This window comes from Herpailurus yagouaroundi, unplaced genomic scaffold, assembly GCF_014898765.1.
Source record: "Herpailurus yagouaroundi ecotype Mexico unplaced genomic scaffold, PumYag 197, whole genome shotgun sequence".
NCBI lineage: Eukaryota > Metazoa > Chordata > Mammalia > Carnivora > Felidae > Herpailurus > Herpailurus yagouaroundi.
The window spans coordinates 17458205-17476485 of NW_024412428.1; the positions used below are offsets into that span (position 1 = coordinate 17458205).

At 35.3% G+C, this 18281-nt stretch overlaps 1 protein-coding gene across 4 annotated transcripts in view; it reads left to right on the forward strand.

The window, feature by feature from the left end:
• COG6 (component of oligomeric golgi complex 6) overlaps positions 1–18281 on the forward strand; it is an 81548-nt gene that overhangs the window by 8194 nt on the left and 55073 nt on the right. For all 4 annotated transcript variants that reach the window (XM_040448290.1, XM_040448293.1, XM_040448292.1 and 1 more), the window contains exons 3-8: positions 487–558; positions 4958–5016; positions 10667–10778; positions 12477–12559; positions 12929–12999; positions 14632–14725. In XM_040448290.1, coding sequence (XP_040304224.1) covers positions 487–558; positions 4958–5016; positions 10667–10778; positions 12477–12559; positions 12929–12999; positions 14632–14725 — 491 coding nt within the window. The remainder of the gene's footprint in view (positions 1–486; positions 559–4957; positions 5017–10666; positions 10779–12476; positions 12560–12928; positions 13000–14631; positions 14726–18281) is intronic.

Genomic DNA, 18281 nt, shown 5'->3' on the forward strand with positions numbered 1-18281 from the left:
TTTTTTTTACCTTATATAGACATCCCTCCATGCCAACGAAAATACACACACACACACACACACACACACACACACACACACGCACACATAATTATTGTTAATAAATGCACAGATTTCCATTGTGTGTTTGAAAATGTCACATTCCATTTGTTTTAGGCAATTCTGTTGATCATCTTACATATATTGTTGCACACTTACCTGATTAATTCCTTAGGATAAATCTTAATTTTAAAATTCTGAATGATGAGGTAGTCATATTTTATTTGCTGTTTCCTATTGTCACATCTTTTAAAAAGCTTATACTAATTTCTTTATATCTGTTCTAACATTAGATGTTATTATTTTAATTATTTCCAATCTTAAATATGGGATCTTTTGTCATGCTCTGCCAAAAAAAAAAAATTCGTGAGATGAAAATAAGGATTCGGCTAAGAGAATTTCTTTAATAATATATGTAGTGCTTGTTGTTACTTTTTTTCTTTTCAGGAACTTGAAAGCATAAATGAAGATGTTCAAGCAATGAGCAGTTGTTGTCAAGACATGACAAGTCGCCTACAGGTACTGTATAATGGCTGGATTTTAGCATAGTTCCTGGTTCAAAGTAAGCTTTCAGAAATTGTTAGCTAAGTCTGTCAAATATATGGATATCTAATATATCATGCCCAATAGGAAGTTTGAGTGTAAATATTATGCTTATTTTTTTAACTATAAATGGGTTTCTTTGCATGATAGTTTACTGATCATGTAACTCCTAAAGCCTTTATATTTTGATCTAGCCAGCATAGAGCTAACTGATGAACCTTTCAATCCTATAATATCCCGTAAGTCCAGCAGAAATGAATTCATTGGTAGAAAGTCTTAGGAGTAAGTCGACACTAAAGCTATGCTCAGCAAAGACCCAGCTTAATTATGATTTATGTTCAGCACCCCCCATCCCCCCAAACACACACACACACAAACACACACAAAACCTCAGGAAAATATCTGTGGTTCTATGTCTGTTTATTAAAGCAGTTTCAGGGGCGCCTGGGTGGCTCAGTTGGTTGGGCATCTGACTTCAGCTCAGGTCATGATCTCACAGTCCGTGAGTTTGAGCCCCGCGTTGGGCTCTGAGCTGACAGCTCAGAGCCTGGAGCCTGCTTTGGATTCTGTGTCTCCCTCTCTCTCTGCCCCTCCCCTGCTCATGCTCTGTCTCTGTCTCAAAAAAAAGAAAAAAAAAAAGTTTGAAACATCTAGTTTGGTTGCATTAACCTCATTTATGTAATTTTGGAATACTGAATACACTAGGGTTTCCCCATGAGAGTCAGTCATGATTGTATTTACCACCTTCACATTTATGTTTCAAACTTATACCTTTAAGATTCTCCTAGAACTGTTGAGAGCGACACTGATTCTAGGAAGAATCATTAATCTATGCATATTCCCCAAATTAATCATAAGCTACTTACATGATCTGTCTCTAGAACTAGCCAGTTTCCTGTTTCTCTAAAATTTTAGCTTTCCTAGCCTTATCTAAATTTCAGTACTCTTACTAATATATCAAATATTATTGGCATATCTATTCAATCTTTAGATCTTTATTATATAGCCCTTAAATAGTCATAAAGTCTTTGCTAATTATTGTCATTTCACATTTTTTGCAGTATTACTTCTGTCGCTTAGTATTACTTTTGTTGTTTGACGATTCTGTTTCTGTCACTTTCTCTTTATTTCCTTTTCTCATCTTCTAGCTTCCTTGATTTAATGCCTTTTCTCAAATTACACTCTATAAGGTTTTCTATACTATACTCTTGGATTTGTTTTGTAATACTAATTTTATATTTTGTGTTATACAGGATTACTCAAGTTCCTCTTTTTAGTGGTTGTATCTCATTGCCTAATTCTTATCCTCAATTATATTTTTATTCTTTTTGTTATACCTATTTGTAGATGGAAAAGATCAAAGTATTTTCATCCTTCGTGCTGTTTTCAAAACAGATTATAAGTATTTTAAGTCACAGAGTATCCTCTTCATTTTGTCCTCGATATTTTCTTTACCTCCACCAACCCTATTTTTTCCCCCTATAATGGCATGGGCCCTTCTTCCTTTCTTTCCTTTTTTATATCAGTTTTACTGAGGAAGAATTTATGTGCAGTAATAAACTGCATTCATCTGATGTGTACAAATCGATGTGTTTGACAATTATATACCTATGAAACAGCTACCATAATCATGGTGCAACATTTTCGTCCCTTTTTAAATTGCATGTTTAAAAATATTTTGTACTACTTGTTTACATTCGATTTTGATTCTTGTATTAGCAGGGATTAGATTGGTGACTTTGGAAGTTTTCAGCCATTGGCACTGATTTATTTGCATATGTTTTTGGAATCTTAATGGTACCCGCTCAGACTCTAGAATAAGGTTTTCAGTTAATCCATAGAGGAAAGTATTACTTTTTCATTTTAGGATGTTATACACAGGACTAATTAAATTAGCTCATATTTTAAAAAGTATTTTGGATTGGGGACATTTTAGAAATTATTATTACAAGATACTGAAAAAATATAACCAGTAATTTTTTATATGCTGTGGCTTTTCCCTTTGTGGATTTGCTTGGATAAATTACATTTAGAGGCATATGTTTATTATTTAATGAGAAATAATCATCCTCAACATTTAAGATAAATTGGAAATTGTCTTACGATAATGATCTTCACTGGTATTATTAAACATTAGTTTGGGATTGTTACCACAATTTGTAAATGAAGAGTCAAGAAATATGCATAATTCTTACTGCATCACATTGTAATCAAGTATCTTATGTCAGTGATTAACAGGTGGTGTTTTTTGTAAGATATACCTTCAATTTAATAATTACTGCAGCTAAAAAAAGAAGCTAGGAAGCACTTTTTGATATTGATTTTGTGTGGCATTCCTTTTTCACAAATATTAAAATGTAAATATATTTTAGAATTTTTTAAATATTTTAAATATTCTTAAAAATTGTATTAAGCAGGAGTAAGGTGGCAGTGGATCCTGAAAGTAAAATGGTATTAGGAAAGATGAGGAAGAATTGGAAGAAATTAGTAGATTTAAAGAGTAATAATTTTAGAATAGTACCATGGAAGTCATTGTGTTCGACTCCATTCCTCAAAAGTTATTGATGTGCTGAATTATCTAGGTTCAAATCTATTTTCTTAACAAATACCTACTGTTTGCTAGGCATGCGATTTGGTTGCAAGGAGCACGGACTCAGATGGAGGTGGGGTTGGGGCTCTTGTTGATGGGATACCTGTATGAAGCAATAAGGCAGAAACGTTGCTGACAGTCTGAAAGATTGTAGAAGGCTTAGGCCTCTAAGAACCCAGAACTTGCAGGGGGCTGGGGTTTCCTGTGTAGATCTAATGCAGCTCTAGAAACTTAGCAGCAGAAGCTTGCTCTTTATGATCGTGTTCCAGCATGGAAATGACCCCATATCTTCCCATTTTTGCTCTGGTATCCTATCTTTAAGAGACTGACCTTCTATAATATGTGTTTGTCTGCTTTATACAGTTGACCTTTGAACAATGAGGAGGTTAGGGGAGTTGACCCCCGTGCACACAGAAATCCATGCCTAATTTTTGACTCCCCAAAACTTAACCATTAATAGCCTACTGTTGACCAGAAGCTGTTAACATACACAGTCAAAACACATTTTGTATGTTATATATATATATATTATATATTGTATTCTTACAATAAAGTAATCTAGAGAAGAAAATGCTATTAATAAATCATAAGGAAGAGAAAATAGATTTACAGAACTGTAATGTATTGTTAAAAAAATTTTTTTTACATTTATTTTTTATTATTTAAAAACAATTTTTTTTCCTTTACTTATTTTTGAGAGACAGAGAGAGACAGCATAAGCAGGGGAGGGGCAGAGAGAGAGAGGGAGACACAGAATCAGAAGTAGGCTCCAGGCTCCGAGCTGTCAGCACAGAGCCCGACACGGGGCTGGAACCACAAACCGTGAGATCATGACCTGAGCCGGAGTTGGACGCTTAACCGGTTGAGCCACCCAGGCGCCCCTATAATGTATTATTTTTAAAAATTCCTTGTGTAAGTGGACACACACAGTTCAAACATGTGGTGTTCAAGGTCAACTGTAATTTCCACTTACTAGTGGCTTTATTTATACATAATTCTAGCCCACTCCATGTCCCGCAAGGGCATGGACCCCATGTCTCCAGCTGCATACACCCACTTGTTTCTCCTCTCTTTGCTAAACACCTTTATGTTTAGGTCTTTGAGAATCTGATTAGCTACATTTTCTTTTGTTTCAGTCTGCTGTAAAATAATTGCCTAATCTTAGGATAGAATAGCTTTTCATCAAGTTTTCATTCCTGATCCTTTCGACTCTGGCTTGGGGAAGGAAGGGTTGCTTAATACAAAATTTGTCGGTAACAGCCCTGTGTCCTTTAGATAGGGTTATCTCTGATCTTCCCCAAAACCCTATATGAGGGGTAGTTCGTGTATTCCACCTCTCAAATGTTTATCTCCATCTTGGGCATTTCTGTTCAGTTCCACACCAGCGTTTCAGTGACTTAACTTACAACTCTATTTAGAGGTCTCATGGTATCTCAAGTCACATGTTCATAACGGAAGTCATGATTTTTATTCCGACCCTGCTTTTCCAGTAGTTCTGTTTCACTAAAAACATCATGAATTGTTAAATGCCTTAGCGTCCTCACACCATTTTCTTTCTTGTAAGCCTTGGTGTTGTGTCTGTTGAGAACTCTGAGCTTCTCTTAGTGAAGGTAGTATATGAGCCTGGCAACATCTAGTTCAGTTATTTGGCCTTTTTAAAACTTTTGAGCTCTGGAGTGTGATCTCACATGCTGCTAAGTTTGAGCTTTAGTAAGTGGTACTATTAGTTTTCTGAAATATAAAAAAATCGAAATGTGCTCATGTTGGATATGTTTATAATTTTAGGCGGCAAAAGAACAGACTCAAGATTTGATAGTAAAAACCACTAAGCTTCAAGCTGAAAGGTAAGTTTTTCTTTGTATAGTTTCTTCTTCATTAATTTGGAGATTAAGTGGAAAGAAAATTATAGGTAACTCCAAATCAAAGTTAAAATAATAAAAAATATGATTCAAAATTCAGACAGCATGTAAGGTTCTAAGCTATTATCCAAGAGGAAAATAAACAAAACAATATTTTAGGAGTATCAAACTTGATTGGGGTTGAAGGATTATTCACTCTTTGGAGATTGGAGATGACAATGTGTTGTTTATTGTTTGCTACGGATTTAAAAAAAAAGATTGCTTTTTAAAATGTAGATGATTTTAGATTTTTGGTAGTCTTATTTTTATTTTTTCACATTCACTGTCTCTTATTTTTAGCTATGGTCTGTCCTCTCTAGTATAATTAAGAGTTAACTGCATAAGTTCTTCTTGTGGTAGTTTACAAATAGGTATGCTAATATTTGTTGACTGAATAAATGGGTGAATGAAAGTGAGTAGAATATGGATTCATGTATTTTATTGTGTATTACAGTCTTTTGTAATCAGTTGTTGGTTTGACTGTCTCTCTTCTTACTAAACTGTGAGCTCCTTGAGAACATTGACAGTTTCCTAACTCTCTTTGTATCTCCAGTGCCTAATGCATTGTAGATTCAATAAATAATTTCTGAATAAATGAATTTGGAATACAGCTAATCTGACGCCAAGAAAGGAACATAAAATAAAAACTGAAAACTGAGCATTGTATTGGAGCTTGTAACATATTTGGGACCCTGATTAATGTTTATAGGAGGCAACATTAGTACATTGTGTTTCTATCTGTATATTCTCAAAACTAAGCAACGTTGTTCATGTTTATTTTGATAAGCGGATGAAAGTGTTTTGGCTGGGTATGCTTTTGGGAGTGAAAATTTCTGACATTCCAGTATCCCAAGAGCTAGGGATATGATGTGCCAAGTGAACATTTGTGGAAAGTATTGTAGGAAAATTACACAGCAGAAATTATAACAGATTTCTGGAAGCTGGCCGAGAGTTGTTTTTCCATTTTTAAGTATTACCTTATCTTTTTAGCAAGAAACTTTGTCAAATAAGCAATTAGCTTTAAAAATAGAAATTCTGTGGGCTTATTTGGATAACATGCCATTCTTATTAAGACAGATGTATAAATGATATGAATATTTTTCCAACTACATTAGAAGTTCAGTCGTTGTGATAGCTGATGCTCTAATAGGTAAAGTTTGATGTAGAATTGTCTTCACAGAACTGCGGTTAATATTTCTTTGTAATATTTAGTTGATAGAAGATGGGTTTCATTGATAATCAGGAAGTGATATCCACATAAATATACTTCCATATTTTTTTAAAGTTTATTCATTTATTTTGAGAGAGACAGAGAGAGGGAGAGAGAGAATCCCAAGCAGGTTCTGCACTGTCAGCATGAAGCCTGACATGGGGCTTGATCTCATGAACTGTGAGATGACCTGAGCCAAAATCCAGAGTCTGACGCTTAACTGACTGAGCCACCCAGGTGCCCCTACTTCCATATTTTTTAACGCTATTGAAGTCACTACTTTATATATATACATATATATTTTTTAAGTTTTTAGGTTTATTTATTGATTTTTGAGAGAGAGGTCAGGGAGCACGAGTGGGGGAGGGGTAGAGAGAGGGAGAAAGAGATTCCCAAGCAAGTATTGCATAGTGTGGAGTGGGACGCAGGGCTCAAACCCTGGAACCTTGAGATTATGACCTGAGCCGAAGTTGGATGCTTAACCAGCTGAGCCACCCAGGCGCCCCATATATTTTTTTATCTCTTGTGAGGGCCCACCAGCCAAATTTCTTTCTAGAATCAGAGAAACAATCTCTGGTGAACGTTTATGTTTCTTTTTGAGGTATAGTATGTTAAAGTGGAAAGAATGTAGGCTTTGAAGACAAAAACCTGAATTCTAATCTAAATTTTGGGTAAGAGTTCATTAGATTTTTATTTTTGAGCAAGTTACTTCTTAACTTCAGTCTCAGTTTTCACATCTGAAAAAAGGGAATAGCTGATTAGGTGATTTACACAGGAGCTGAACACATTGCCTGGTAATCCGTCAAGGGACACTACTATCCTTCTCTCCTCTTCCAGAGCTTTTATTAGACAAAGCTATCAGCACATCTTGTGTCTACATTGGCTTTGAGGGCTAGGAAGCTTAGGTTATAGTTTTCCTCAGCTATGTTATTTACTTTCTCATCCTTCCTTACTATTTCTTACTATTTTATCTTTTAATAGTTTTAATTGTATTTTAATTGTGCTATTTGTTATAAACTACTTTAATTCTGGTTTTGCAGTTTGTAACAAAAATACAATACTTTATTTTGCATAAACATACATATAAAAATATATTACAGAAACATATTTGTTCGGGAAGGAAAGCTTAGAGACCTCTTTTCTTCTTTCTTATTCTCATTTGTATGTATAAAATTCAGAGGAAAAAAAAAACTAAAATCAGCTACAACTTTACTACACAGGCATAACCACTGTTAACGTTTTGGCATATTTCCTCCCAGTGTGATCATATGTGTGTACTTCTGTTTTACTTTGTTCACTTATATTTTATGTTCACTTTTGGGGTGCCTGGGTGGCTCAGTTGGTTAAGCGTCCAACTCTTGGTTTCAGCTCAGGTCATGATCTCACTGTTCGTGAGTTCAAGCTCCCCGGGCTCTGCACTGACAGCTTGGAGCCTGCTTAGGATGCTCTCTCTCTCTCCCTCTGTCTGCCCCTGCTTGTGTGTGTGCGTTCTCTCTCTCCTCTCTCTCTCAAAAATAAATATATAAACTTGAAAACAAATTTATGTTCATTTTTCTATGTCTTTTACTTAGAAAAACAATGCTTTTTAATGGTGAAATCATATTTCATCTTGTGAATGAACCAACACGTATGTTAAACATTCTTATATCACTGAATATTAGTATTGTTTCCAATACTAAAAATAATGGTTTGGCATGTGTTTTTAAATCATTATGTGCAGTTCAGATTATTTCCTTAGGATGTACTAAGGAAATAATGTATATTGTCTAAATCGCTCTCCAAAAGGGTTATACCAATTTACATATTTGTCGGCAATAAATGAGAATGTCTCTTTTATTAAACCTTTGCCAGTAGTAGGTATTGTCATGAAAAACTTTGGCAATTTCATAGATGAACAGTAGCATCATACTCCTAATTTATATTTTATTGAATGTTGTTGGTGGGTGAGTCAGCTTTTTTTTTCATTTTGTCTTGCCATTTATATTTCTTAATCCTTTTTTTCTTTTGTATCTTTTGCCCATTTTTAAAATCTTTTTCTTATTATTTTGAAATTATTTGGTGAAAGTGAATCTAGAAGGTAGAGTTAAAATATGGCAGAGGCAGATTTTCAGGAAAAGAAAAAGAAGGCACCATAAGATTCATAAATCATGTTCTGAGAATGCTTGAAGGAATCATTATTAGGATTAATTAGTCTGTTTATTTTAAATATTGAAGTAATTTGTGAATACATGTCCTGAAAATTCATTTATGGGTGTGTATATATATTTTTTAAAAACTCGATGTTGCTCAACGTATTTTTTGTGGCTTGCTTTTTGTACCTGAGAAATGCTTTATAGATCATTTTGTGTTAATAGGTCCAGATCTATCTCATATTTTTTATCTGCTGCACATTATTTCACAGTATGTATTTGCTGTGTTTATTTATGTATTATATAACATATAATACATCTCCAAGTGATTACAGTGATTACATGAACACATCCCAAAGAGGCTGTAATTTATAATAGCCATTTATATGTTTTGTATTAACATTTATTTCATATGATTTTATTTAGATATTAAAAACTCTCCAGAACATACCATATTTCAGTTGTGATGTAAGATGAAGGCAAGGTCTGATATGTATCTTTTGTCACACCAGACCCTGGCTTAGGGCTTTTATATATTGTAGGTCCCTGTTAGTGTTCTTAGATTGCACACATACTCCCAAACCAAGTGATTGGACTATATGAGAGTAACTTTCTATCAGAAAGGTTGTGCAGTTTTACCTGGGAAGAATATATAGGGTGAAAGCAAAGAGTAATATGATTTTAAAAATATACTACAGTGTATTTCATCATTACTTTAAAAGTTGTCATCTTGAGATACCAAACCCTTGTTTTAGCAATATGACCATTAAACATATTTTTGGACCAAATCTTTTGTAGAGATAGAGCCTCTGGCTTAAAGTCTTTTTATTTCATGGCTTTTATGTCTGTGTGTGTGTGTGTGTGTGTGTGTGTGTGTGTGTGTGTACATACATACTAGTCAAAACTACTATCTGGAATGAAATTTAATGATTAAGAAGTATGATCAAGATAGGTAATACTAGATTTGGTTAAAGCAAAAGTAAGTTCTAAACTAAAGAAATTTGTTTCCTTTGTGCCCAGTAAATTGACTCTAGAGATAGATCTGAAGGAAACTCTGGAAAGGTTTCAGTAAAAATGATTAATCTAAATAATCTCGAGGAATTTTATGAATTCTTATAATTATTTTAAATCCTGTGTGGTAACGATTGGAGCTTTAACACTATAAAACAAAACCCGATAAAGTAACTTTTTGATATCCATAAGATGATTAAGGGCGTATGCCATTCATCTGTGTAGATTTAATTACACTATTTACATTATCATTTGAGATCATCAGAATGTTACTGCCACCTAGAGGACTTTTCCTTTCTAACTTGCTATATTATTTCAGAGCATTTGACTTTGACTTTAGAACCCCAAGCGTACCAACAAAACAAATATGGCAGATGCATTGTACTGTCTGCACATAGAATGTTGATGTTTATTTTGTCCACTCTCATTTGAGTATTATTAAGTTGTGGAATATTACTGCCTTGTGAATACTGCTGGTGAAACCCAATTTTATTTGTGTATCTTTAAATCTAAGATGGAAAAGCCAGGAATGGTGAATTTCTGCTCAGGACTTGGCCCTTAGACGGGGATGCGGCCCGGGTCTTCATGTCACATTCCAAATAAGAGTGTGCCTTTCCTTAATTGTCAACCTGGTCTACATAGGTTGCATTCACATCATGTAACTGAAGACTCTTGTATTACCATAGTATGCAGAAAAAGTGTGAAGGCAAAAGTGGAGTGCTCTATGGATTTATGAGGAATTGGTAAATGAGTTCTTCTGTTTCTAATCGAAAGTTAAAAAATAAAAAACCTGACTTTTGGTTGCTGTGCACTTCATGTGAAAACTTCAGAGGCTTAGGATTTTTTAGTGATTGAAAAGAAATTAGTTGAAAACGGGCATATTTCTCTCCTGTAAGACAATGTTGTTACTACCAGATGAACAATTCAAGTACATGTAAGTGGCTGAGAATTTGTTATGCAGGGACCATTTGTAAACTTATTTCTTCTTTTGCATGATGGTTAACTCCTTTTACTGTGTGTAGGTATCTGAGGTAGAACAATATCAGGTAATTTTGTCACCTGCCCGCTGGACGAGCATCTAATGTTTGAGGCAGAAATGAGGCAGGCTTTCAAAGATACTGAGACTCTTTCACATGGGTTTTAAGAAGTTATTATGTCAGAGATGTAGCTTGTTTTAAAGCTATGCAAATTCATAGCATGCTTGATTTTTTTTTTATTGTTTGGATGTTTTTTATTATTATTATAGTCAAAGACTAGAAATACGAGCACAAGTCGCAGATGCTTTCTTATCCAAGTTCCAGCTGACTTCTGATGAGATGGGTCTCCTCCGAGGTACCAGAGAAGGACCTATAACCGAGGTATGTTGCTCTCTTATAATCATTTAAAGCATAGCAGGTAATGATTTATAGATAAGTCACTCGTTTTAAGGCTTTATTTTCCCATCACAAAAGTTTTATTTAAAATATTTTTTTAAGTTTAGAAACTAAGATACATATTTTAAATTATCTTAATTTGGTTTTTTTTGTATGTGTGTGTATTTTTTTCAAAGCAATATGTATAATTTTTTATTTGAGAAATTGAAGAGTGTCAATTTTTTAAAAAAATCTTCATCACCTTTTCCACTCCTTCCTGTCAACCATTGTCCATTGTCAACCATTTTCAACCTTATTAATTGCTTCTTTTCTAAATTCTGTATCCTGGATCCATAGATTTAAAAAAAAAAAAAAAAAAAAAAGGTTTGGTTATCTATGTTTCCTATTTTCTGTTGGTTTCCAGTCATGAAATATGAGATTTTAGCCTCTTAACCCTGCCTTCTCCTGCACACATACATGTTCTCTTTCCTTCCTACCTCACAGTACAGTTTTATAACATTTTCTCTTTTCATTACAGTAGCATTAAAGTGATTACACGTTTCTTCCTTTTATAACTTTTTGTCTTTCCTGGAATTTGAAATTCCTTATCTTTTCACCAAATTAGCTTCTGAATCGATGCCCTTCTTTCCAAACTGACACACAACTCTAAAACCTCTCAAAGTGCCAATTAACTGGGTAGACTTTTGTTTCTTTGTTTTTTCCTGAAGACATTCACGGTCTCCAGAAAGGAATCTTTCAGTTTCCTAACTGGGAGGAGCTATACACCTAAGACACTTGTCATCCCTCTAGGGTCTGAGGGCAGGAAGAGTTCTCAAAGGGTGGGTGCGATGTACTGGGCTGCTCTCCAGAGATGTCACCGCTTCTTACTGCCAGGCTAGAGTGGACCCAGTCATCTAGGAGTAAGGAGTTAAGTAGGTCGAGAATGGGTTTGTACTTTCCTTATTGGTGTTTATTGCCCGTGTAGATTGTGGCACTTTGCACATATGAAATATTTGGCATCTGACCTTTTCTCCACTTAGCAGAGATTGTCAACAGTATTGGAGGAGATTTTTTTTTAAGTTTCATTCATCAGAGAAAAATAACTTATTCATTATTTTCGTGATTGGAACACCATGACTGTATGGAAACGAAGGCTTCAATGCCTCTTTCTACAAGGCAAAAAAATCTTGGAGTTCCGCATCAGTCAGCTCCTCTATTATCTATGAGCAGCTTTTACGTATCCAGCTTTACATTCTGCTCTTGGATTAGGGGGCAAGAACAGGTACATAAAAGCTAATGTAAAACATCATCTTCAGTGATAACAAAGCTATGCTTACTTATTAAGTCATAAGGTATGTCATATGTAGCATGTTTTCCTTTATGTAGTAATCTTCAGGGGTGCCTTCTCTATTACTAGACTATGCATTTCTTGAGGGACAGCAGTTGTTGTCTTTATAAATTTTGTGTTCCTGGCAACTAACATACTATTTGGCACGTAGTCGACATTGAATTGACATATGTTTTAAATGTAAGTATCTGTTGCACTTCCGATAAAAATTTAGAGAAAATTGTGGTCGGTATAGGAGCACTTCATCAGAGTAAGTGAAAGAATTTGTTTTTCCCTTGTAGTGACATTTCAATTTAGAGTAATGTAATTTCACCAGAAAACCTGGACATTTTAAAGTTGCGTTTTTAATTTTAAAGGATTTTTTCAAGGCACTGGGAAGAGTAAAACAGATTCATAATGATGTTAAAGTTCTCTTACGTACAAACCAACAAACAGCAGGGTGAGTGAACTTTTCACTTCATAATTGCATTTCCTCTTACATCTCGCAAATTTTAAAGATATTCTAGGTTCTTTCTGAAATTATATGACATATTATGAAATAGGAATTTAATTTCTATGTATCTTTGGATAAGGAGGGAGTTATACCCTGATACATTTAGAAGAAAACAGTACTTGGATACCTAAGTGATGCTATTAAAATTTGACAACATTTATTTAATTATAAAAAAGTTATCAAAAATCCTTCCATAAAATGATAAAAAGTTATATGCTTTAACCAAAATGTGCTGTAATTAAGCAAAATAAATAAGTTTTTAGATGTAACTATTGTTTAAAACTTTAAATTAAAATAAATCTTTAATTTTCTTAGTTTAGAAATTATGGAACAGATGGCCTTGCTTCAAGAAACAGCTTATGAAAGACTTTATCGATGGGCTCAAAGTAAGTGATTTCTTTCATGTGGTCTAGATTTATAAATACTAGTTTTCAATTTAGTTATTTCATCTGACCTTTGAGATCATATTGGTCTTAGTAATCAGAAAGTATTTTTAAAAAGAAAAACGTGGGGGTGCCTGTGTGGCTCAGTGGTTAAGTGTCTGACTCTTGATTTCAGCTCAGGTCATGATCTCACAGTTCAGAGTTCGAGCTTCATATCACGCTGCACTCAAAGCCTGCTTGGGATTCTCTTTCTTTCTCTCTGTCTGTCTCTTTCAAAAATAAAGAAACTTAGGGGCGCCTGGGTGGCGCAGTCGGTTAAGCGTCCGACTTCAGCCAGGTCACGATCTCGCGGTCCGTGAGTTCGAGCCCCGCGTCGGGCTCTGGGCTGATGGCTCAGAGCCTGGAGCCTGTTTCCGATTCTGTGTCTCCCTCTCTCTTTGCCCCTCGCCCGTTCATGCTCTGTCTCTCTCTGTCCCCAAAAAATAAATAAACGTTGGAAAAAAAAAAAAATTAAAAAAAAAAAATAAAGAAACTTAAAAAAAAGAAAGAAAGAAAAATGAGTTTTCCTTTTGAACATATTGTGTCTGTGTTTGTATCACGAGTATTTGCCATCATTCAAGCTCTATGTATGATTAAGGATGGTAATAAAAAAAAGGTCATTACTTCTAAAGTCATTAAGTAATTGTTTTATACGTGGTGAATTGCTATTCTATTGTTGCTGTAACAAATCATCGCAAACTTAATGGCTTAAAACAACACAAATTATTACCCTGTAGTTCTGCAGGTCAGAAATCAGACATGTTTCTCACCACACTAAAAGTGCTTAGCACAGCTGCAGTCATTTCTGGAGGCTCTGGGAAGGTTCAGTGTCTGTGCTCATTCAGTTTGTGGGCATAATTTAGTAACTTGAGTCTGTAGGACCAACTGAGGTATGTTTCCTTGCTGGCTGTGACTGAGGCCTTTTCCCAGTTCTAGAGGCTGCCTACAGTCTTTAGTTTGTGGCCTCTTCCTCTGTCAGTATTTTTTGTTTATTTATTTATTATTATGTTTTTAATGTTTATTTTTGAGAGAGAGGAAGACAGATGTGAGTGGGGGCGGGGCAGAGAGAGAGAGAGTGACACAATCCGAAGCAGGCTCCAGGCTCTGAGCTGTCAGCACAGAGCCCCATGCGGGGCTAGAACTCACGAACCACAGGATCATGACCTGAGCCGAAGTTGGACGCTTAACCGACTGAGCCACCCAGGTGCCCCTACTTATTTACTTTTCTAAAGTTTATTTATTTTGAGAGAGAAAAAGAGAGCGTAAGCGAGTGAGGGAGGAGCAGAGAGAGGGAGAAGGAGAAAGAGAATCCTAAGCAGGCTCCACTCTGTCAGAGCAGAGCCAGACACAGGACTCGATCTCACGAACCATGAGATCATGACCTGAGCTGAAACGAAGAGTCGGATGTGTAACCACTGAGCTGCTCCGGTGTCCCATCATAAAATAGTTTTTGACTGGCATATTCTCTAAGTTTTTCCAAGCATTTTTTAAATGTAATATCTGCTACAGAATTTAGACTGTGGGTACACAATGGATATAATAAAGAACAAATTTTAATTTAACAGGTGCTGTAATCACACGGTAACTGTTTTCCAGGTGAATGCAGAACATTGACGCAGGAATCATGTGACATATCTCCAGTATTAACTCAGGCAATGGAAGCCCTGCAGGATAGACCTGTCTTATATAAGTTGGTGACTTTTTCCTAATTAAAAAAAATAAATGTACTTTTTCTTGGATGATTTATGCTAGCTTTCAGTATTATCAAATTGATATACGATAGTTTAGTTTCAGTAATAAAATAATTTATTTAAAGTGATGCTTTTACCTGATATGTGTGTTGTTGGGGCATCAGCTCATTTGTGTATTGTGTATTATAGAATGCAGTTTGGAGGGGAAAAGCAAGGTGTCCCTACGTCTAGACTGCCCCTTATGTATGTAGAGGTAAGGGCTTTCCCCATCCTGTCATCTCACTGACTACCTTAGAATTGTATGAAGCTAAAACTCCTCTGTCAACCTGGCCCTGGAGAGAAGGGGGTCAGAAATATAACTTCCCCCAAATGAAAAAAGAACATTGAAAATCAAGATTCCATTAATAGGATTCAAGAAAAGAAAGAGTTCACGTCTTTCATTCTGTAAGTTACGCCAGCTAAGAGATCTATGATGAGGCTTTGGGTAAGAACCCTAGGCATTATTAATTATTGACATATTTTTTATTACTCTGTATTTTAATTTTACTCTTTTATCTTTCATATAAAACAGAAGTAAATGTTTTTTTTTATTTTTAATTTCTGCAATAATATGAAAATAGGGACACCAAGTGGGGAGTTATGCAGGAAACAAAACCAGGGAACGTGTACAGAGGTATTCAGTCTTGCTCTGAGTCATGCCTTTCAGAGGCTTATAATAGTTTTAGAGGATTTCCCCATTACTGTGCTTTCTGATTGGAACGTTGCTTAGCCTACAATAAGTTTCCAGAACACAAGTGCTGGGACAGCTGCATGAAATAATAACATTCCAGTACTACTTACTGAGTACTTACTGTATGTTAAGCACAGTTCTAAGCACTAGAGACACAGCATCAATACACCTCTACCCTCAAATTGCTTCATTTTATGGGACCATATATAAACACACCATTTTAATGACTAGATTAATTGCTACTTTAGAGTTCATGTGTCCGTGTTCTGTGGTAGGGGAAAGGGATGAACGTTAGGGAAAGTTTCTTCTGGGAAATAGGTTTAAAGTGAGTTCTGGGGGCGCCTGGGTGGTGCAGTCGGTTAAGCGTCCGACTTCAGCCAGGTCACGATCTCGCGGCCCGTGGGTTCGAGCCCCGCGTCGGGCTCTGGGCTGATGGCTCAGAGCCTGGAGCCTGTTTCCGATTCTGTGTCTTCCTCTCTCTCTGCCCCTCCCTGTTCATGCTCTGTCCCAAAAATAAATAAACGTTGAAAAAAAATTTAAAAAATAAAAAAATAAAAAAAATAAAGTGAGTTCTGAAGGTTAAGTAGGCATTTTCCAGGAAGAAAAGGGAATTGAAAACATCCTAGGTTGAGGGAACAGCAGATGCAAAGATGTAGATTGAGAAAGAACATGGATTTTTGGGAAATTGATTGCAAAATCTTGCACTGGTCACTGGGTTGGTAGCAAGAGCTGTACTGTAATAGCCCTGAATGTTGTGCATGGACATATGATTAATTAATGTTCACTACTGATCATCAGCTTAGCAGGTTATAGATGTACCTTGAAATTTCTTTCCCGGCCTTGGCACTTTAAGATACTGGTGTTTGATTAGGAGAGTCTTTTAGTACTGAAAATATTTGGTATTTGATTTTAATAAAATGTGACATTGTCCACAGATTCATATTTGTTCACAAGGTTAATCTCTGTTTAAAAAAATTTTTTTGTGTGTTTTGGTCAGCTGACTTCTATCACGTAAATATATATTTAGTAAGTTTTGATTCTTTTTTTTGTTTCAATGTTTATTTTTATTTTGAGAGAGAAAGAGAGAGTGAGTAGGGAAGGGGCAGAGAAAGAGGGAGAAAGAATCCTAAGCAGGCTCCATGCTGACAGTGTGGAGCCTGATGCAGGGCTTGATCTTCCAACCATGAGATTACGACCTGAGCTGAAATCAAGAGTCGGACATTGAACCGACTGAGCCACCAAGGCGTCCCTAAATTTTGAGTCTTGATAAACACTTGGAAACGAGCAGTATTGTATAATAGTTTAGAAGGCGAGCTCCGAGTTAGATTTTTTGACAAGCCTCTGTAACTTTATAAACCTCAGTTTCCTTAAGTAAAGATAAAAATAGTGCCTATCTTACAGGGTTTTTGTGAAGATTTAAGTTAGATTGTTCACATAAGGTGCTTAGAATAATGCTTTGCTCATCACAGAATTTTAGCTATTATTTTTATTTTGAAAGGAGATAAACTGGAAAGCTGTCAAATACAGAAGGGTATATTTAGAATCCATTGTTACGGCCAGGAAAAAGCTTGAAAGGCAAAGAACAGAACTATAATAGACACGATTTATCTTGAAGAGGCACAAGCCAGGGAATAGGGGGGCAATAGTGCAGTTTGGAACATGGTAAGAGGCATTTGGAAGTTAACTTAGGAAGAAGGAAGTTTTAAAGACCAGTTGATTCCTGTAAGATGAATGCTAAAAGAGAAAGTTGGCCTTTCCTTAAGTTACCATTTATTTTCAAAGTGGTGGTTTCTTTAAATTTAGGAAAAAATTAACAATGTCTCGTGTTAACCACCAGATGGCACTGCGTATGTACTTTATTTAAGTAATGAGTAAAAGCTTTGGTGTCTTGAGCGTGTCTCAAATGTGTAGGTATCATGCACCAGAAAAATGGTAATTGTTGAAGGTCCTTGGGAAGCGTCGCCATACCCAGCTTTTATTAGGTAGCTTGTAACCGGAATGCCAATGCATTATTAGCTTTTAATAAATCCAGTATAGCCATTTTTTCATAAAGAAACTTACTATAAGTAGAAATGAATAAATTGATGTCTTCCTTCCTTTGGTAAACCTTCAGAATATAAGGTGTTAAGGAATGTAGTAATTTGCTGACTTTTAGTCATTCTTTATGCATTTGATCCATTTATTAGAGGCTTTTACACTATTCTTTTAATTTGTTTTGGACCCAGATCTTTCATCTTTTCATTTACTTTTTGACCGGGATTTTTCTTTTTTTTCCTATAGCCCTAGCTAAAAAAATGGGGATTTTAACTTTTAATTTTAACCAGAGGCATTTTAGGATATTTAAATAATTCGAACATTCACCTTTATAAAGTTTCATTTTGAATACTTTTTTTTTTCCATTTTGAATTTTTGACCTTTGTTGGGAAATAATCTCTTTTAAGTCAAAGAAATGTTCCTCTCTCTTGGGGAAAAGGTGTTTCACGTATATAGATGTCATTGAAGGTTCATTGTAACTCATGCTGGTTTTGTTTCAAGTTATGTCTATTATTAAAGGGAGATTAACATTAATATTAATGTGTATGTATATTTCATATAATTATACGGATCAGAGTCTAGTGTTTGTCAGGCTTGATAAGTCCCCTCACCCCTATTTAAATTGCCAGTGAATTCACTGGTTTCTAATATAACTTGTGGTCGGAGTGAATAGCCCTAGAAACAGAAGTTACATTGCTCCTGTTTATTGGGACAGATTGGGTCCTGAGGATGAGGATTAGTTTTACGTATTTGAGAAGTTAAAAGTTTGTGAATTTTGTGCTGTAAGTAGT